This window comes from Equus asinus, chromosome 20, assembly GCF_041296235.1.
Source record: "Equus asinus isolate D_3611 breed Donkey chromosome 20, EquAss-T2T_v2, whole genome shotgun sequence".
In the NCBI taxonomy this organism is placed as follows: domain Eukaryota; kingdom Metazoa; phylum Chordata; class Mammalia; order Perissodactyla; family Equidae; genus Equus; species Equus asinus.
This window is the reverse complement of record NC_091809.1, coordinates 85,863,147-85,885,033: the sequence shown is the minus strand read 5'-3', so window position 1 is coordinate 85,885,033 and position 21,887 is coordinate 85,863,147. Positions and strand designations below refer to the sequence as shown.

Here is a 21,887-nt window from a genome sequence, read left to right as displayed (position 1 = left end):
AACAAATAACCTGATTGAAAATGAGCAAAGAACTTGAATACACATTTCTCCAAAGATGATATACAAATGGCGAACAAGAATATGAAAAGATACTCGACATCACTAATAATTAGGGAAATGCAAATCAAAACCACCATGAGTGATCATACCCATTCTGATGGTGGTTATAAAAAAATGTTTTTCAAAAATGTGGAGAAATTGGAGCTTTGTGCATTGTTGGTGAGAATATAAAATGATGTAGATGCTATGGTAAAGATTATGGGGTGGTTCCTCAAAAAATAAAAAATGATCCAGCAATTCCACGCCTGTGTATATAGCCAAAAGAATTGAAAGCAGGATCTTGAGGAAATATTTACACACCTGTGTTCATAGCAGTACTAGTCACAATAGCCAAGAGGTAGAAACAACCCAAGTGTCCATTGACAGATGAATGGATAAACAAAATGTATACGATGGAATATTATTCAGCCTTAAAAAGGAAGGAAATTCTGACTCATTCTGCACAGCATGGATGAACCTTGAGGACGTTATGCTATGTGAAATAAGCTGGTCAGAGAAAGAGAAATACTGTGTGATACCACTTATTTGAGGCATCTAGAGAGTCAGATTCATCAAAACAGACAGTAGAATGGTGGTTGCCAGGGGCTAGAGGTGGTTGCCAGGGAGAATTGGGAAGTAGTTTTTTTAATGGATATAGAGTTTGTTTTGCAAGATGAAAAAGTTCTTGTGATTGGTTGCACAACAGTGTGAACATATTTAATACTACTGAATGGTATAGTTAGAAATGGTTAAGATAGTAAATTTTATGTTACGCCTTTTTACCACAATAAAAATAATGTTTATAAAAGGTAGTTATTATGTGCTAGTCACTGTACTAGGTGCAAGGCATATAGAATGAATAGGACACAGTCCTTGAACTCAGGTATTGATGTTAGAATATATTACCACTGTTCTAATCATCTTCACACTCATTATTTAGTGGTTAATAGTATGATCTTCCTGATACCTTATGCTGCAAGCATTTGTTGTCATTCAGTGGTAGTTGCTGCTGTTGTTACTGTTGTTGTACAACAGCACTTTAAGACCTTCACTAAGACATAGGTCTTAGCACTGGACTGTGACCACTGGGCTTGGTCAAGGATGCACAGCTTAAGTGTTAGTAAAATTACATTGGAAATAATTGAGATACTATGGTAGTTTAAAATAAATGGAATTTGACTATTGAATCAGATATTGAGCTAGTTGATTTAGGGGTAATTCCTTTCTCTTAAGTTTACCTACCTTAGGAGGCAAGACAAGTTAAGGAAACACCTGCAGAATAATTCCAAAGTAACACATGTACCTTTATTTGCTATTTATATAGATATTACTTGGCTTTCTTAAATATGAAACACACTTTACTTGGTTGTACGTTACAGGAAGGCTGAAGTTACGTTGGATGGAGTTTGGCCAACGGATAAAACATCTCGTTGTTTAATAAAGAGCCCAGATCGACTTGCTGATATCAACTATGAGGGAAGATTGGAAGCAGTTTCAAGGAAACAGGGAGCTCAGTTCAAAGAGTACCGTCCTGAAACGGGTTCTTGGGTGTTTAAGGTAAAGTCACTTAACTTAGTTCTTATAAATTGTAGGTAGAGTCACAAAATGTTTGTGTTAGAAGAGGTCTTCTCTTAAATTCTCTTTTTACAAATTAGGAAACAGATGTAGAGATACATCATGATTTGCTCCAAATTACCCATCTGTTTAAACTCCAGACCCATAAAGAGCTATTATAAACTTTATGGGCCCATGATTCAAATCCTCTACCACATCCTGTGAGCATTTAGATATACTACTAAGATGTGGTTTTTCTACTGCATGGCATTATTTAGGGACATCAGGTAGAAAATTTCTTGATAGATGAACTCTTCCTAAGTGTCATTCTTTTAAAGATTTCTAGGGATGTAGAGGTTGACTTCCTCCCTTCCTTGATAGTTTAACCCAATGTTTTCTTTCTCTTTTTGGTCACTTACATTATTTAACTTGTTGAAGGCCCTTGTGTAGATAAAAAACAACTAGGCAGTATATAAATGTGAAAATAGTAAAGGATCTTTGGATCTGGTTTCGTGTGTTAATATATTAATTTAGTAATTATATGAGCAACTAGTACATGCACCAAACTTTATCTAAATCTTAGAAAACGGGTAAAGTGTCATAGGTGACATTTCATTGTGCTTTAAATATTTTGATCTCTCTCATTACCCCCCCACCCCAATTCTGCATAATTGCAAGGGCAAGTATTATGGAAGCTCTTCTGAATATAATAGTGTTAAAATTGATCTTGTTGGATCCTTCTCTTCCTTAGGTCTCCCATTTTTCTAAGTATGGCCTTCAGGATTCTGATGAAGAGGAGGAGGAACGGCCATCCAAAACTAGTACAAAAAAGTTGAAGACTGCCCCTTTGCCTCCTGCAGGCCAGGCCACACCATTCCAGATGGCTCTTAATGGCAAACCAGCACCTCCACCCCAGGTAGAGAAAGGACAGTGAATTTGAATGGAATCCGTGATACAGAAGTTGAAAGCAAGTCATTCAGCTAGTACAAAGCTGTTTGATGATCCCTGGAACTTTGAAGAGTACAAATGTGTTGGCAATCACATTGAGACAAGTAGAAGGGAGGGCATGTGGTGGTACTGGCATCTGTTTTTCACTTGAAAGATTTAAAGAATTCTCTTGGTGTTTGGATCATTCCTTCTACAGATTGTCATTCTTAAACACCTCCCTCTCTCTCAGTTGGACTTGCTGAATTCTCTGCTCAGTGATCAACTTAAGATAGCATTTTGCTTGTGTGGGTTGATGCAAAGTAAAATGTACTTTTGTGGACTACCTGATGTGCAATTTAATCTTGTTCTTTACCTCCGTGTTTTTCTTAAAAGTTCACTTAGCTTTCTGCAAGGGTTTTTAACTCCATTTTTCTCAACTTATTTGCTTATACTTCAGGTAATCTCTTGATATTTGTATTTTAGCAATATATAATCTTTATGAAAATAGATAAAGTTTTAGAATACAAATGAATTATTTGGCTTGGGGAGAGTAGGGGCTGCATTGTTTATTGCAATTACTTGTATCATACTCTTTAGTATTGTTCAGCTAGTATAAACCTTTTGTCCTTTTAGGGAAAGGTTTGTAATTTAAATATCAGGTAGTTTCTTTGCCAACTCATAATGATTTTTACTTTCATTTGGGTGTTACTTAGCTTCAATCAAGTTATAAAAAATTTTTTCTTTGCTGCCATACTTCCTCAAAGAAAAGAACTTGATAGAGAATTTCTTTGTAAAGCATCCTCTACCTCTCAGCTGCTAAGCAGGACCTTTGGAATTTTTTGTGCTACAATTCTTATGGCTGCTGATTTGTGAGATTTTTATGATTTATTAAATAATTTCTTGGGAGGCATTTTCTGGAGATTGTTGTGTATATATGTCCATATTTGCGCGTACAGGGTGAGGGGAGGGTCTTATAAAAGTGGGAAACGGGAACCATGTCGACTTTTGTGTTTACAATCTTTGTAGCATCTAGAATACCCCTAAGAAATCTCTTCTGAACTAAAAAAATGCTGTAAATGGACTTGGTTTTCCAATTATCCTTGTTCATTTTGTGTGAATCATATCCTTTGTATAATTGCTTTCTTTCCAAAGTGTTTTTTGATCTTACATTATGTGTATTTCTTAGGATAAGAGTCAGTTAGCCTTATATTCTGCCAATAAAAGTAATTATGTAGGATCCTAAAGATACAGTTGAAAAAGAAAAGCGTCATCTGTGGATGGACAGACAGCAAATTTATGTAATGTTGACCATCAGTGGTTTTTAGGCTCTTTACTTTCCAGAATACAAATAGTAAGAGATAATTATAAATTCCTGTGATGACAGACACTTCACTAGGTGAGAGCTTGTTGAAAAGATGAGCACCCAAAAATTTCACAAGAACAAGGTTCTAGGAAAAAGAGATGATAAGGATCAAAATGAGCAAAGAGAATAATGATTAGGGATCTTTTTCAGATACCTCCTTTGATTGAAGAAGTGGATGGTCTGACTTTTTGCATGGGAAAAGCAGAAATGGGAGATGTTGGTAGAGTTGTTTAGAAATTCAGGCTAATGTGTTAGGACAGTAATGTGGGACTCTAGAGAACTCTTCATTCATATTGCCCAGTGACCTAAGTGAGGCAGGGGGGAAATGCCATTGGTTGCACAGTTTTTAGTTATTAGTACCAAAGGCCTAGATTTTACTTGGCGTGATGAAAATACTTGAGCCATGTGAATGAACTCGCAAAAGACAGCATGATCTCTTCTCATCTCAACGTCAAGATGACTATCTTCACCCCGTCACCTGGCCCCTGTAGAGGTTGATTTCCATGATAACGATGTTCCTTTAGTCTGCTGTAGCATTTTTCTTTTTCCTGTACACAATCTCAGGTTCTCTCTCTGACTTTGTGGAATTGGGGGAGTTCTTTAGGTATTAGGAAGATTTACATTTTTGTTCAGTGGTCACGTTTATTCTACCGCCTTTTATGTAATATCCTCAGTCCCCTCTTTGCAGTTTGTTCTTAAGCCTCGCTTTGCTCCTAAGAGAGCAAGTTAATCTAAGCAACGAGAAAACATAAAGGAAACTAAAATTTTATGTAATCTTCCCTTCTATGTCTTTTTAGAGAAAATGTTAGTGAAAATTCATCACACAGATGAATTTGGGTGATTTCAGCAACATTTTGTTTGGTAGTTAGAACATTAGTTCCAAAATGCTGATCTGAGATCCAGTTTTCAGCTGACTGCATCAATACCTCGGTAAGCTTTGATTCATGGGGCTCAGACATATTTATATTTTAAATGCTTTTCCCCAGGTGACTGAGATATGCAGCCAGGTCACTGTTTATTGAAAAACCTCAGATCTTTGGGATCAGGCAGAGAGATGTGTAGTTTTTTACCTCAGCCTTATACTGAAGTGTAACTTGTGTTTAGTTATCATCAAGGCAGACTAGTTGACTTGCTCAGCAATTTAGCATTGTTCACTCAGTATCTTCAATTAAATTTTAAAAAATTTTTAAAGGAAAAAAGTGATTAAGATTTAGAAGAGTATTCCATTGCGTCTTGTGTACACTTAAAAAAATAAGATGGCAGCTATTTAAACTTATCCAATGAATCAATGTATTTTAATATATATTTTATATTTTTATGTAGTTTATATGTATTGCATATATATAAAATAATTCTGTAGCCACAAGCCTCTTTGCTTCAGATATTAATGTTATAGAGTCCTATGCCTTCTGTAGTAATATCCCTGAATGTATGTGTGGAAACATACACACTTAACTTTGACGTGCCCTTGAAACTCTGACATGGATTTTCTCTTGAGAACACAATATTGTTGATAAGGCTGATTTTCCACCAAAATGAATATAAAACATTCTTTGTCCTTAGAAGACTAGTTGTTTTGGAGGCGGGCAACAGTAGTGTTTATACTGGGTTAAAGTATTTTGATGAGAGGACAGTATGAATTATTTTCAAACCTGTTTGACCGTGGACTGGTCGTTTACCATTTGCTAAATAATGGTGTCTTGATTTTACTATACCTGCTTGAATTACTTGACCTGCTGGATTAAGAGATGAGATGATCCATCTTTAGGGTACTGGCAGAGCTTTGTTTGTATGAGGAAGATTCTTTTGAGTTGGAGAGTGGAGGTTTGTCAAATCATTATAAGTTCAGTCGTGAAATCTCATCCTCCATATATCTTAATAGTCATTTTACAGATATTATCTGGGTACTGGGTATTTGGAATGTACTGTGCTGATATTTAGACATAAATAAGATACCCCCCGTTCAGGAGATTACAGTGTAGGAAAGAGAGGTTTAAAATGATACTCTATTTGGCTGCTTCTCCCATTTCTTTTCCATAGACCTCCCAGGGGCTTCCTTTTTTTTTCCTCCTCAATTCCTTTTGAGCCATCATTTTTTTATTAGTCTACTTTTCTTTCCAGGACTGGCTTTGGAAAAACACCTGATCTCCCAAGATTTCTCTGAAAATAAGTACTCAGACTTATGTATGCTTGTTCACGTACAGGTGGTGCTAGGAGCTTACCAGATCCTCATAGTTTCATAGTAATTCACTTCCCCCTTGTCCACTTATTAGATGATATCTCATAGCTTTGAAATCTATGCATGAGGGTGGAGCGAATAAAACCTTGATCTTTAGCGTTCTTCTTAAAGATATGCAGGGTGTCTTAGGTCTCTAATCTAGTTATTTGATGAAATCTTCCATTTTGCCTAAAAATGTTCTAAGTGAATCTCTCATGCGTTAATGTTATTCCTGTGTTGATTAGTGTAATAAGTTGGAACCATCCTCTCTCTTCTTTCTTTCCTCCCACTTTTCCTCTCTCCTTTTTATTCTTTCATAGTTATTAATTGCTTTTTTCACTGTGTGCCAGGCACTGCCTTAGGCAATAAAAATAGCAAAGAAAGTGTTCAGTGAATGTTGAATTTAATGATGTGCTTGGTGTTGCATATAGAAAACAGTAGGCCATAATCTCTGTTTTCAAGCCTTGACAATCTGGTGGGGCAAAGACAGATATGCAAGAAATTATAATACATCGTGATACATTGTATAAAATAGATAGAGACTTGGTGTTGTGGGAGCCCAACAAAGGACAGTATCCTAACTGACAGATTGTCAGGGAGAGGGTGGGGAGTTTCAGAACTTTTCTTAAAAGTGAATTGGTTTAAAATTAACACATTAGGGAACCATTGGGATAAGAGTGTTCCCATAATTCTTGTAATTATAATAGGAGCATCGTCACCAGGGTTGCAACCCGCCCCCCCCCCCATTCAAAACATCAAAGTAGATAGGCCTGCCTGTACCCTCCCCAAGAGGTAAAAAGTAGTATCATCTTTGCCTTTAGACCATTATCTAGCTTCCAGTTTTGTTAGAGCACTCCTTGGGGATTGTTCACATCTTAAGGAGCAATTCACCATGCATCCAACACCTCAATTTTTCTACAATTATAAATGGGAGCAGACAGTCTTTTAGTAAGGATATTTGTTAAAGGAATACAGGAGAGTAATAGCTAATATAACATTAAAAAATTATGCTAATGATTGTTTCTTTCTCTAAAGAAGTCATGAATTTTTTTTTAAACTACTTGTTGCATCCATCTGAGGTTTAGCCTGAAATAGGCCACTCATGAAAGATAAGCCAAAAATTGTGGAAGGTTAATAATCCACAAATCTACAAATAATCTAAAATAATTGGTAGAACTTTTTGAATTGAAAATATTTCGTGAATTGGCTTAGCCACTTGTTAATATTTTACCAGGTCATATGCAAGTTTAGAATATATTTAGTGAATTTGTACTGAACTGGTACCATTTTACAGTGTGCTTCAGCTTTATGAGTGTTTACTTTTCACGCCATAAACTGTTAGTCATGACTATATATTTAAAACTGCTTAATAAATATAACTCTTGACACTTTTAAATATAGAAGAATTATTCCCAGATTAAAATTGTTCCTAATGTTACTACTTTGTTCTCCCTTTTGGGAAATTAGAGTAGACAGTCCTCGTATCTTACATGGTACTGCACAGGTAAGAACCCAGCTGTCCTTAGGATTCAGTCACCCAAAAGATAAATTCCAGGCACAAAGTTGTGTTTACTAGAAATTTATTTTGAAATGTTTTCTTTAAGAAAATATAAAGTTACTAGATACTTTGATATTTGTACCTTTTATTCTTTTTTCCCAATGGCTTCTGGCTACAAGGTAGTGTGAGGGCAGGGTGACCCTTTGCAAATCGGAAAATTACAGTTGCTAGCTAAATCAGGTAAGGCATAGCCTTTGTCCACCATTTGTTCAGTATGGGTACTGGCTTAGGTTCCAGACACTGTATTACAAAAGGGTCAATTCATCCATCCATCATTTGGATCCCAAGTACTTATAGGAGAATTAGGGGGTATTGTTGTTAAATCCTCTTTAGCAAATATGCTCCTCACATTGTGACAGAATGGGCAGGATTTAATATTGCTGTATCATATTCTGAATAAACTAAATATGGTCTAGAAGCTCTGTGTCTATTCGGTGTATTTAATGCTGCTTTCCTGATCTATCTTTCTGCTATCTACAGAGCCAGAGCCCAGAGGTGGAACAGTTAGGGAGGGTTGTGGAACTGGACAGTGACATGGTAGATATCACCCAGGAGCCAGTTTTGGATTCCGTGTTAGAAGAGAGCGTGCCTGAGGATCAGGAACCTGTATCCGCCTCAACACACATTGCATCTTCATTGGGAATTAATCCACATGTCTTACAGGTGAAGTCCTAACCCACCCTTACTACAACAGGAAGCCAAACTAATGTATCTCCCTTGTATAACATTGGGCCTCTTCCTTGGTTATTGATTTAAGAGCTTTGAGTCCTTACTGGAATGAGAAAAAAACAGAAATATGGCCAATGTTTGGGCCACATTTTCCCATTCGGGGGAAGGGTATATTAAGATTCAGAAGACCTGGATTCTAATCCCAGTTTTGTAACTATTACTGTGTGACTTTAGGCAAGTCATTTAACATCTGTGAGCACTGATTTTTCTCTATAAAATATTACTTTTTTACTTCACAGAGTGGTTTTGAGGCTCTGGAAAGTGCTCCACAAAAGTTAAACCTAGTAGATAGAGGTTTCTTTAAGCTCTGTCTCAACTTCCTCCTGCTAATGCCTTTTGGCATGTTATGAGTTTAGCCTTTGGCTTATGTTTGACTTTGAAATGATTCATTCAGCAGACGTGATCAACTGCTCTGTGTCAGGCTCTGGCAAGACTCTGTAGATACAAAGAAGAGGAGTATTATATAACTTGTACCCTTCAGGCACATACAGTGTACTAGAGTCAGTCACACAAATATACTAGCTCTGTACACAGCCTTGAGGCAGAGCGATTTATTGGTGGTTGTAAACTGCATTTTTCTTTTATGGCCTTTGGATTTGGGGGAACACATTCATTCTATAGATATTGCCTTTTTAGATCATGAAAGCATCATTGCTTGCTGATGAAGAAGATGTAGATACGGTCCTGGATCAACGCTTCAGTCGCCTTCCTTCTAAAGCAGATACATCTCAAGAAATCTGTTCTCCCAGACTCCCCATTTCAGCATCCCACTCATCAAAATCCCGTTCATTAGGTATTGTAAAAGATGCTATTTTACAAAAAAACTGTAAAGTCCTACTATTTTTTAAATTGCTGTAACATTGGTTTATGATATATAAATTTCAGGTGTACATCATTATATGTTTTGATTTCTGTGTAGATTACATCATGTTCACCACCCAAAGACTAATTACCATCCAACACCACACACATGTGCCTAATCACCCCTTTCACCCCCCTCTCTACTTCCTTCCCCTCTGGTAACCACCAATCCAGTCTTTATTTCTATGTGTGTGTTTGTGTTGTTTTTACCTTCTAGTTATGAGTGAGATCATACAGTATTTGAAAGTCCTCCTTTTCATATATCTTTTAAGCTGAGTCAACTTCTCTAGCAAATATCCCCCTAAAGGCATGTGATGTAAAGATACTAAGAGGAAATGTACTCTTAAACAATATCTGTTAGGTGGGGCCAGTTTTTGAAAACTATGATTAGCTTTATTGATGCAGATGCAGAAGTTGTAGGGAGAAAAAAGCATTTGTGGTTTGTTTATTCATATTTTTATTTTCTTATGAATGTAGATTAGATAGTAAGCACAGATTTCCTGATTTTTATTACATCTTAAAGGAATCAGCAAGTTTTCCTGCACTGTACTCTTTTTGTATAGTCTTAACACTATCCTTACTGCCTTCTAGGGGCAAATGTTACTCCTCAGAATGCACAAAACTTGTCAGATTTCTGCTTTTTCCTAAACCTTCCCAAATTCCCAGGGAAGTTTGATTTTAAAGCTTTCTCTTTTCTCTTCTGGTAGGCTTGTAACTGTTTGGGGTGGGAGACAGAATATTGATGTCAACAAAGGACTTAAGCAGGTGTAATTTCAAAATGTTTTGAAAGCCAAAGGAGCTACCAGGAAGAGAGTTGTTTATGTTGCCTGAAAAACTAAATGTTTATTTTTCAATTCTTTTAAGTACCCAACAGCCTTTTCCATAAGCGACACTACATGAAAATCTCATACTAACTTCTTGCTTTAGACAGGATCCATATAAAATTGAAAAACATGCAATAGTAACAAGAAATGTCCTTATGAGGGGCGCATATGCAATCACAAGGTGCCTCCATGAGTTTTTGTTTCCTTCTGTCTAGCACTGAGCATTAAAGTGGTGAGAATTTGAGTTGTAATCTTATTAACCTTCTTATTTTGACTAAGAAAGGGTTACATTTGGCATTCCCATAAGGAAATGAGCATTCGTGTCAGACTTACCTGGGCTTATCTCTGAGTCCTGTCACTTAGTAGCTTTGTGGATTTGGATAAGTCACTTAATCTGAGCCCAGTTTTCTCCCCTATAAAATGAGGATGATAATGTTCTTCATTTAAAGTTGGTGAAGGATAAAATGAAATCTTGTATACAATTGCTTATACAGAGTCTGCTGCATCTAAGTGCTAGATAATCTTTTTAAATAGTAGTAGTAGTGTTTGTTATTAGTGTTGTTATTGTTGTTGACATCATCATCATTAGAATTCCTGCCTTGATTTCCTGGTTGAAAGAGTAATTTCTGCAGCATCTAACTTGCCCTGCTTCTGGTAATCTTTATCTGATTTAATTAGTTTTGTGACTCTATAATTTTAGCCTCACTGTTGGTTGTTGTTCAAGAAGCAATAGACTGCATTTTCTAATAGTCTTTTTCCCCCCTTATTTTAGTTGGTGGGTTACTACAATCAAAATTTACAAGTGGAGCTTTTCTTCCACCAAGTGCCTCTGTGCAAGAATGTCGCACTCCCAGAGCATCGTCTTTGATGAATATCCCATCCACATCCCCTTGGTCTGTCCCTCCAACCCTGACCTCTGTGTTTTCAGTGCCCAGCCCAGCTCCTGAGGTTCAGTTGAAAACAGTGGGTACACGCAGACAACCAGGCCTAGTACCTCTTGAAAAGTCTGTCACCTATGGCAAGGGCAAACTCTTGATGGACATAGCCCTATTTATGGGACGCTCATTTCGAGTTGGTTGGGGCCCCAACTGGACTCTAGCTAATAGCGGAGAACAGCTGAGTGGCTCTCATGAACTGGAAAATCATCAGATTGCTGATTCTATGGAATATGGATTCCTGCCTAATCCTGTAGCTGTTAAATCGTGAGTCACATTTCCTTGTGCTTTTTGAGAAAGGCAACATGGTAGTTGAGAAGAAACTTTTCATCATCAGACCCAAGGTCAGGTCTCTGCTTAGTGATCATTCTACGAATATTCTTAGCACAATTTTAGATAGCAGAAGATAACTGTGTATTAAAAACTAAAATGATTAGTAGGATAAACAGAGTTATCATTTCTTCATCAAGATATGAAGAAATATAATACTTGATAGTTAAATTTTAGTTGGAAAAGTAAGCCCCAAAGCTAGTGCTGCAGCATTCCTTGGGTTTTCATCCTTATTGCATTAGTCATTTTTTCTGTTATTCTCACTTAGATATTGGTGATTTCTTGACATATAAGGCATATTCTCAACTGTGCCTATTTCCTATATCTTAGACCTGATAAGGTGAATGTATAAACCAGATAATTCAAATTCATGCATAAGTATTCGGAAATAAAGTGACTTTCTGATAACTATATGTTACATATTTCTACACAGTCCCCACCATTAACATGTACATATGTGTGCTTATAATTCTAAATACACTTCATATATATATTATATATATAATAATATATATGTATGCTGTACAGATTATATATATTCTTTTCCAGTGGTTATTGGCAGCATGCATACAGTTGTTTTGTGCCAAATATGTAACATTTTCCTATTTACTTTTTATAACAAATTGTGCTGTCTTTACTATAGATTAAGTGACTGTGATCACCTATTATCCTTAGTTTTTAAAGCTGACTTTGAAGAAACAAAAAACAACAGCGGGGCCAGCCCAGTGGCCAAGTAGTTAAGTTCGCATTCTCCACTTTGGTGGCCCAGGGTTTTGCTGGTTCAGATCCTGGGCACAGACCCAGCATCGCTCATCAAGCATACTGAGGTGGCATCCTACATAGCAGAACTAGAAGGACCCACAACTAAAATATACAACTGTGTACTGGGGGACTTTGGGAAGAAGAAGAAGAAGGAAGAAAACATTGGCAACAGATGTTAGCTCAGGGCCAATCTTTAAAAAAAAAGATAGAAATTTTTTAAAAAACAGCAACATCTCTTAAACCTCACAGTTAGGAATGTTGATCCTAAACCTAGGTTATGCATGATGTTATATTTTGGAGGTTGTTAACATCAATCTTAAAAATTGGATCAAAGCTGGGGCTGGCCCCGTGGCCGAGTGGTTAAGTTCGTGCGCTCCACTGCAGGCAGCCAGTGTTTCGTTGGTTCGAATCCTGGGCGCAGACATGGCACTGCTCATCAAACCACGCTGGGGCAGCGTCCTACATGCCACAACTAGAAGGATCCACAACTAAAATATACAACTATGTACCGGGGGGCTTTGGGGAAAAAAAAGGAAAAAATAAAATCTTGAAAAAAAAAAAAAATTGGATCAAAGCCACATTGACTATATGCTCAGCTTATTTTAGAGTCAGCTCTTCAGTATCGATAAGCTTAGCCTTGTAACTTGTATTACCTCAGTAAGTATAATTTGAGAAACTACTATCCCACAACAGCTTTTAGCCCTTGGATTTCATAGTATCCAGGTACATGCTGAAGCCAGTTCTAAGTCTTACTGTACTGCTTCCCATACTTGTTATAACCTGGCCTAAGAACCCTTTGTATTCTGAATGCATAGGTCAGATAATTTGTTTACTCAGTATATAGCACATCCCATTATAGTTTGACTTTAGGAAACCAAATTTCTTTAAAATCACAGTGGAATGTTTTCCATTCTATTTGTAATCATAAAAAGAAGCAACGGTTTGGTTGTGGGAAAATTCTAGCATCTGTCCTATCTTTATTTTCTATCTTGTTTGTTATTTGCCCTTGTAGCCTAACTGAGTCCCCATTCAAAGTTCATTTGGAAAAGCTAAGTTTGAGACAAAAGAAGCCAGATGAAGACCTGCAATTATACCAGACCCCTCTGGAGCTCAAATTGAAACATAGCACTGTCCACGTGGATGAGCTGTGTCCTCTCGTTGTCCCCAATCCAGGAGTTGCTGTCATTCATGACTATGCAGACTGGGTTAAGGAAGCATCAGGAGACTTACTGGAAGCACAAAGTGAGTATGGACTATGCTTTTATCCTTTGATCCCAGGAACAGGGGTAAGAGCATGTGTTCATAGGAGGACAAATTTCTTTATGCCAATGTAGTAGGTAGATCCCTGAGCTTGCGCTTGTCTGTAGCTGAATTGGGATGGGCAAAATCCCAAGCAAGAAGAAATTATATCATTGTTTGCAATTACTCTTATGCCCTTTAACATAGAAGTCTTTGTTCAAAGGAACTGTAGCCAGTTACATCCCTTGGAGTTCTGAAATTACATTCCTTCTCCCACCCAGAGAACATAGGGAGAGAGAGATTGATTCCTTCTTGCTTTTCTAAATCCTGCTCATTCTTTCATGTCCAGCTCAAGTCCCAGTTGGTCTTCCCAACAACTTTGTAAGCTCGTGAGACACAGCTGAGTGAGGTGGAGGCAGATTCAGGGAGATCAACCTGAGTGGTTGTTCAAGGTGTCTGTTGGTTTATATATTTTTAGCCACAATTAGAGAATGCCCTTTCTGTAGTTATTGTAAGATTTCATGTCATAGCATTGTTTTCCTGTTCCTTCCTTAGTTGTGAAGCACTGGAGCCTTACATGGACATTATGTGAAGCTCTGTGGGGCCACCTGAAGGAGCTTGACAGCCAGCTGGATGAACCCAGTGAATACATTCAGATTCTGGAGCGAAGAAGAGCTTTCTCTCGCTGGCTATCTCAGACTGCTGCACCTCAGATTGAGGAGGAAGTCTCTTTAACCCGAAAAGACAACCCTGTGGAGGCTGTCTTCAGCTACCTCACGGGCAAGAGGATCAGTGAGGCCTGCTCTCTGGCCCAGCAGTCAGGTAGGGCATAGCGTCCTTCTCTGCACCCCTGCCTACTTCCTACTCACTGTCCTCCCCCTTAATTGTGGATTTGCCTTTGTCTTCTAACCTGAGAGTAAGTAAAGACTTCCCAGGGAGATGGCTGGTTCCTCCAGAATAGCGACTGTGTCTTCTAGTTTTCTTTTTAGAACCTCAAACATTAAATTTACTTAACTAAAATTATTTTAATTTTATATGCTACTTAAACATTTGTAGTGAAACCAGAAAATGCAGATAAGCAAAAAGCAATAAACCAAAATCACCTAAATCCTTTAATACTATTCACTACAAATATTTCAGTGTGCAATTTGTACTTGGACTGTTTACTTTGTAATATGTAAAATATATACAAATATGTGCACACAGCATCATATGCATGTAAACTTTTCAAAGATGGTATTCTGCTATATATATGTATACTCTGTTCTTTCACATAATACCTTACAAATGTCCTATAATATAGATATAATAGTCAAATGCTTCTGTATTCTTTTAGCTATAAATGTACCCTGTTGGCAGATTCCTTTTTTGACATTTAGGCTCCCCCTCCATAAGCAATACTCTGAATCTCTTAAATGTTTTTTTTGCATTGATTCACTTATTTCATTCAAATAAATATGTAGAAGTTTAATTTCTGGATTGAGATTGTTACTTAACTTTTTTTAAGAACTTCCCATATATATTTGTGCTTTTTTAGTTCTTCCATCAATGAGAGACATTCAGCAAGTACTTAATAACCATCTAGACACAAATCTTGATAAGAATAAGGATGACATAGTTCAATTTAATCTACATATAATTGGATTCTTAAACAAACGTTGCTTATTGGAACCTAATTTATCTGAAGCTAACTAGTTAGAGCCATCAACTGGATTTATTTTTTGAGAGCTTGGCCAAGTTGGGGATTATAAGGAACAAATCACAGGAAAAGCTGAAATCAGTGACTTATATAACTGGCCAGTTGCATTCCACTATCACTACATATTTAGCTCATTGCCTTTTGTGGTCTGTATACATTTGTACAGTGAAAACTTGTCATCAGGATTGACCTTCTATAAAGTTATAAAGATTATGAGTCATTAAAAAAATAATGTTATGCTAACCAGCACATGTATCTGTAGCAGAAGAGGATCTTAAGGAATGCCAGAAGTCAAATCCTTAGATTGATTATTCATTCACAAACTACTCTTTTCTCCTTTTTTTCCCTTACCCTAAGGTTGAATTTTTGGCAAGGCACTACTTTTCAACTTACTTTTCTTCACTACCTCCACTTTCAATAACTGATAGAACAATTAGAGAGAAAATCAAGAATATAGAATATTTGAACAACAGTTCAACCAGTGTTACCTGATATCTACCCAACGAGAAGAGACCTCATATCAATTACTTAAGCTTCTACCTTAAGAAACTAGCAAAGGAAGAGAGTAAACTAAACCCAAAGGTAGAAGAAGGGAGGAAATAATAAAGATTAGAATAGAAATCAATGAAAAGGAAAACAAAGGCAATAGAGAAATCAATAAAACCAAAAGTTAGTTTTGTGGAAAGATCAAGAAAGTTTACAAAGCTTTAACTACACTGACCATGAGAAAAAGAGGAAAGACACAGATTGCCAAAAACAGGAATGAAAAAAGTGAACATCACTACTAACCCTATGGAAAAGGGAATACAATGAGAAATTCTGTGTCAACAAATTCAGCAACTTAGATAAAATTGACAAATTCCTAGGAAGATAAAAATTACCAAAACTGACTCAAGAAAACGTAGAAGATCTAAGTAGATCTGTAACAAGTAAGGAAATTGAATTAGTAATTAAAAATCTTTACTCAGGGGGCTGGCCCCGTGGCCGAGTGGTTAAGTTCGCGCGCTCTGCTGCAGGCGGCCCAGTGTTTCGTTAGTTCGAATCCTGGGCGCGGACATGGCACTGCTCATCAGACCACGCTGAGGCAGCGTCCCACATGCCACAACTAGAAGAACCCACAACGAAGAATACACAACTATGTACCGGGGGGGCTTTGGGGAGAAAAAGGAAAAAAATAAAATCTTTAAAAAAAATAAAATAAAATAAAATAAAAAAATAAATAAAAATAAAAATCTTTACTCAGAAAAGCCCAGGCCTAGATGTCTTCACTGGTGAACACTCTCTTATATTTAAAAAAAGAAATAATACCGAACTTCTATAACTCTTCCAGAGAATAAAAGGAGAGAGCATTTTCCAGCTCATCCTATGATGACACTGTTACCATGATTTCAAAGCAAATCCATGAAAAATCTACGGCTAACATTATACTTAATATTGAAAGACTGAATGATTTTACCCTCAGATTAGGGACACCATTTCTGTACAGTATTGTAATGAATGTTGTAGCCAGTGTATTCAGACAAGCAAAAGAAAGCCAAAGTCACAGATTAAAAAGGAAGAGGTAGAACTGTCTTTATTGACATGTCATGATTCTGTATGTCGACAATCCTAAGGAATTCACAGAAGAGGTAGTGGGACTAACAAAGTAGTTCAGCAAGGTCTCAGAATTCAAGATCAATATACAAAATTCAGTTGTATTTTTATGTATTAAGAACAATCCAAAAATGAAATTAAAAAACAATTCCATTCACAATAGCATCAGAAGGAATAAAATACTTGAGGAATAAATGTAACAAAAGTGAAAGACTTGTACATTGAAAACTACAAAACATTGCTGGGGAAATAAAGATCTAAATAAATGAAGAGACATGACATGTTCATAGACTCCATCTCAACCTCAGCACTATTGGCATTTTTGGCTGGTAATTCTTTGTTGTGGTGGCTGTTTTGGGCATTGTAGGATTTTTAGCAGCGTCCTTGCCCTCTACCCAAAAGAGTCCTCTCCTCTCTAGTTGTGAAAACCAAAAATATCTCCAGACATTGCCAAATGTTCCATGGAGGGCAAAACCATCCAGGCTAAGAACCACTGATGGATTGGAAACCTCAGGATTATTATGTTCTCCCCAAATTAATATATACATTCAACACAGTCTCTATTAAAATCTCCAGCAGGAGTTTTTGCAGAAATTAATAGGCTGATCCTTATTTGGAAATGTAAAAAACCTAACCAGTTTTGAAAAAGAATGAAGTCAGGCAACTCAGTGCTTTCTGATATCAAACTTCTGTAAAGCTACAGCAGACAAGGCAATGTGGTACTGGCATTAGGATGAACATGCTGATCAATGGAAGAGAAATGAGAATCCAAATACAAAAACCGTTAGGCTTATATTCAGTTGATTTTTTTTTTTTTTAAGATTTTATTTTTTTCCTTTTTCTCCCCAAAGCCCCCCGGTACATAGTTGTATATTCTTCGTTGTGGGTCCTTCTAGTTGTGGCATGTGGGACGCTGCCTCAGCATGGTTTGATGAGCAGTGCCATGTCCGCGCCCAGGATTCGAACCAATGAAACACTGGGCCGCCTGCAGCGGAGCGCACGAACTTAACCACTCGGCCACGGGGCCAGCCCCTATTCAGTTGATTTTTGACAACTACCAAGACAGTTTAAATGTGGAAAGGATAGTCTTTTCAACAAATAGTGCTGGGATAGTTGGATAATCAGACAGAAAAGATAAATAGATCCTTACTTCACACTGTATACTAAAATCAACTTGAAGAAGTACCCTAGAATCCTGCCATTTGCTGCCTGTATGTTTTTGTCTATGGGAAAGTCTGTGTGAAAAGTCAAGGATTGGCAGAAGCTGACTGATTTGTTGACTGTGTGATAAGAGCAGAGAATCTTAATGATTGTATCAAGCTATGATATACCAGTTTTCTCTCTGAACTTGACCATCTATAGTGTGACCAGAATATTTCTATTTCTTGGCCACTAAATCCTCTCTTGGATTATATAGATATACAGAAATAATCTTTTCTTTTTTCCTTTATTATTATTCACCTAGCATACTAGCTACTGACTACATAGTCTAGTGTGCTGCAGCACTTAACGGCATGAATGGTAGTCCTTTCATGCTTTGGTTAGTTAAACAATCAGGGAGACAGCTTGGCCTATCAGCACATTTCCAGGTGTGTTCCTGATAGGTGATTTTCTTCTTCCTGGCCTCTTTAGTTTGTGAAGGAAATTCTTTAAGATGAGAGCTTCAGTTTCTGGCAGGATGGTACTTTTAGTCCTGTAAGAATGATCCATGTACAAAAACAAAAGGGAAAGGACTATTGACTTGTAAGAGGATTGTATGAAGGCTTAAACAAAGAATAATGGAAATTTTCATAAACTGAAGTTTCTGTCCCCTCACATTCTAGTTAGTTAGAATATTTTTATTTCCTTAGCCCTTTGTACTTAAAAAATTTTATTAAAAAAGATTATTGGACCTATGAGAATGAAAGACTCAATGAGTCTTTATACCATACACACATATATTTTTCCTTTAGTTTTCACTTTGCCATTTCTCAGTGTTACTCTAGTTGGGCATGTTTTTAATTAGGTCATCTTAGTTTTCACTACAAATCTTTGAATCAGATGATCTCCTCCATTTTACAGATCAAGTGGCTTGTCTAGGGTCACAGAAGTAATAGTAGATCTGTCATTGAACTCTGTATGCTATAATCTATATGTAATTTGGGTTAAACTACTTTGAAGATCTTCTAACCCAAGTAAAAAATGGTAAGTTCTTGATTAAGACTTTGGCACTACGGCAGAAAGCAGTCAGAGGTGTAAAGTTAAAGTTCTTCCTCCTGAGGACTAAAGGAAATAACATAATGCCCCCAAATGTTTCCCAAAGTCGCTAAATCCTCAGTTTCACCAGAGAACTTCTGTTTCTCTTGTAGGTGATCATCGTCTTGCCCTTCTTTTATCCCAGTTGGTGGGGAGCCAGTCGATCCAGGAGCTGCTTACTATGCAGCTGGTCGATTGGCATCAGCTCCAGGCTGATTGCTTCATCCAAGATGAGAGACTGCGCATCTTTGCCCTGTTGGCTGGAAAACCGGTATTTTCCTCTTTTCTCATAAACTCACATAAATTTTCTCCTAAATTCAACATTGCTTAAGGTTAAGGCAAAGAGCTCTCTTTGTAAATTGAACACTAGTACACATAACTAAGCAACTTATTTTTAATTTTTAGTGGAAATATTTTCAAATTATAGAGGTACACCATGTACATTGTAAAAAAACAACTAGTTATATAGAAATTAAAACATTAAAATTCACCATATCCCATATCATAGTGACAAACAACATAAATAATTTGTTGTCTGTCTTTCCAGAAATATTTTATCTATATCAACATATATGTGTGCATATTTACATAAGTGTTATGTTCAAATAAAAACCATTATACGTAGCAGTTCTGCAACTTTTTTTTTTTAACTTAATGTATATGGACATTTTTTCATGTTATGTAGCATCCTTCTTTTAATGGAGGCCACTTCTATTTCATTTTATGGAAGATATACCATAATTATTTTAAGCCATTTATTGCTGCCTACTTGTTTTGATTGCCATCTTAAAGTCAATTTCCAGTAGTGAAATAACTAGACAGAATTTATGCACATCTTCAAGTTTTATAAGTTGGCAACTGTGGGTTGTGGGAAGACCTCCTCTGCTCCTAGTGGTTCTCATCTCTTAGAGCATTGATTGTCTAAATCCACCCTCTCACTTGCCAGCAAGGGACTATGTATTTTACATCTGGATCATTAACACTGCCATCTAGATCATTTAAAATGTTACTTGAATAAGTGAGTAACTTGCAGACCTGAGCAGTAACTAGGTAACATACATAGCTGTGCTGATGATTTTGTCTCCTGCAGGTGTGGCAGCTCTCAGAGCAGAAGCAAATCAATGTGTGCTCCCAGTTAGACTGGAAACGCTCCCTGGCTGTCCATCTTTGGTATTTGCTTCCACCAACAGCCTCCATTTCCACGGCACTCAGCATGTATGAAGAAGCATTTCAGGTATATGTGTCCAGTTAAGCCAAGCAAGAGTCCTGGTGGGGGTTCTGTACTCCAGAGGAAAAACTATCAAGTCACATTTCATAATACTTTTTCCTAACTGCTTTGTTTGAAAGTACATGACATTGAAATGGACCTAGGAAATCTGATAGAAAATCTTTTCCTTTTTGCCTGCCTCTGGACAGGGCTACTCTTAAACTTCTCCAAGTGTCTGCTTCTGTTTTATTTAATATCATGAGTTTCCACAGTTGACATTCTTATTGCTATTTTCCGGCCCCCAAATCAGAGGGTGTTTCTTCATTCCTAATGCTGTCTTATTCCTTTGGGAATTCCCTGAGATACACCCTGGCCTGAGGCTTGCAATGGCCCCCAATTAGCAGATCTGAAATTTGCCTCCAACTATCATCATATTTCATATTCCTTGTCAGGGTTGAGGTTAAAGAAGTATTACTGTTTTTAGTGCCGTCATTTCTTCACTGCTTTTCTTACTGTCCTTTTTTATTGTCTTTGATATCATTTGTCAGAATTATTTGTCCAAAAAAAGAGAACACTAAAGAAACTTAGTGTAATAAGAATTATGACAAGAAAAGTCTTGGGATTAGTGAGAGCTATCCAAAGTCTTTGCCAGTCCACTGAAGACAGGTGGACTATGTCACTGATCAAGAGAAGTTTAAAGTCCTTGACACATTCTTTTAGCGAGTGTCATATCATTCTTAATACACGTATCTGAGTAACTGAGATATGATGGCATTTAGTAGACACACTAGCAGCTGATGTATTGTTTTATCAAATTCTTACCTTCAGAATACCTCTGAGGGTGACAGATATGCCTGCTCCCCACTTCCTTCATACCTGGAGGGCTCTGGCTGTGTGTTAGAGGAGGAGCAAGATTCACGGAGACCACTTCAGGATGTCTGCTTTCACCTTCTAAAACTCTACAGTGACAGGTAAATCAGAGCATGCATTATAGTCACTTGAGGGTTGATGAACCCTGGGGTATCCTTTCCTGAGTTCTTTCCCTTTCATATGTGTCCAAATTGCTGTTAAGTCTATATAAATTACCAAAATATAACAGAGTAGTTGAATGCAAAGAGCATTGGAGCTAAGAGTTAGAAATCAAATTTATTTTTATCAACTTTAATGAAATACAATTTACATATACTAAATTGTGTGGTTTGATATGTTTTAATGTAATGTAACTATCATCACAATCAAGATTTTGTATTACCCCCAAAAAGTTCCTTCCTGCCCCTTTGCAATCAGTCCCCACCTTGGACAACTACTGACCAACTTTTCATTACTATAGATTAGTTGTGGTATTCTAGAATTCTGTACAATTGGTATCATTCTGTATGTTATCTTTTGTCCCTGGCTGCTTTCACTCAGCGTAATGATTTTGAGATTTATTCATGTTAATATGTGTAATCAGAAGTTTTTTATTGCATAATTTATTTATTTGTTTGTTGATGGACAGTTAGGTTTTCTTGTTTTTGGCTATTAAGAATAAAGCTGCTGAGGGCCAGCCCGGTGGCACAGCGGTTAAGTTCGTACATTCCACTTCTCGGCAGCCCGGGGTTCGCCGGTTCAGATCTTGGGTGTGGACATGGCACTGCTTGGCACGCCATGCTGTGGTAGGCGTCCCACTTGTAAACTAGAGGAAGATGGGCACAGATGTCAGCTCAGGGCCAGGCTTCCTCAGCAAAAAAAAAAAGAGGAAGACTGGCAGTAGTTACCTCAGGGCTAATCTTCCTCAAACAAAAAAGAAGAAAGCTGCTATTGACATTTACATC

General features: G+C 37.2%; 1 protein-coding gene across 6 annotated transcripts in view; it reads left to right on the top strand.

Moving 5' to 3' along the window:
• Positions 1 to 21,887, top strand: part of NUP98 (nucleoporin 98 and 96 precursor) — a 105,211-nt gene that overhangs the window by 68,834 nt on the left and 14,490 nt on the right. For all 6 annotated transcript variants that reach the window (XM_044752229.2, XM_044752225.2, XM_044752230.2 and 3 more), the window contains 10 exons: positions 1,419 to 1,596; positions 2,345 to 2,509; positions 8,140 to 8,322; positions 9,025 to 9,181; positions 10,846 to 11,275; positions 13,113 to 13,342; positions 13,895 to 14,161; positions 18,980 to 19,137; positions 19,957 to 20,100; positions 20,902 to 21,044. In XM_044752229.2, the coding sequence (XP_044608164.1) occupies positions 1,419 to 1,596; positions 2,345 to 2,509; positions 8,140 to 8,322; positions 9,025 to 9,181; positions 10,846 to 11,275; positions 13,113 to 13,342; positions 13,895 to 14,161; positions 18,980 to 19,137; positions 19,957 to 20,100; positions 20,902 to 21,044 (2,055 nt within the window). The remainder of the gene's footprint in view (positions 1 to 1,418; positions 1,597 to 2,344; positions 2,510 to 8,139; positions 8,323 to 9,024; positions 9,182 to 10,845; positions 11,276 to 13,112; positions 13,343 to 13,894; positions 14,162 to 18,979; positions 19,138 to 19,956; positions 20,101 to 20,901; positions 21,045 to 21,887) is intronic.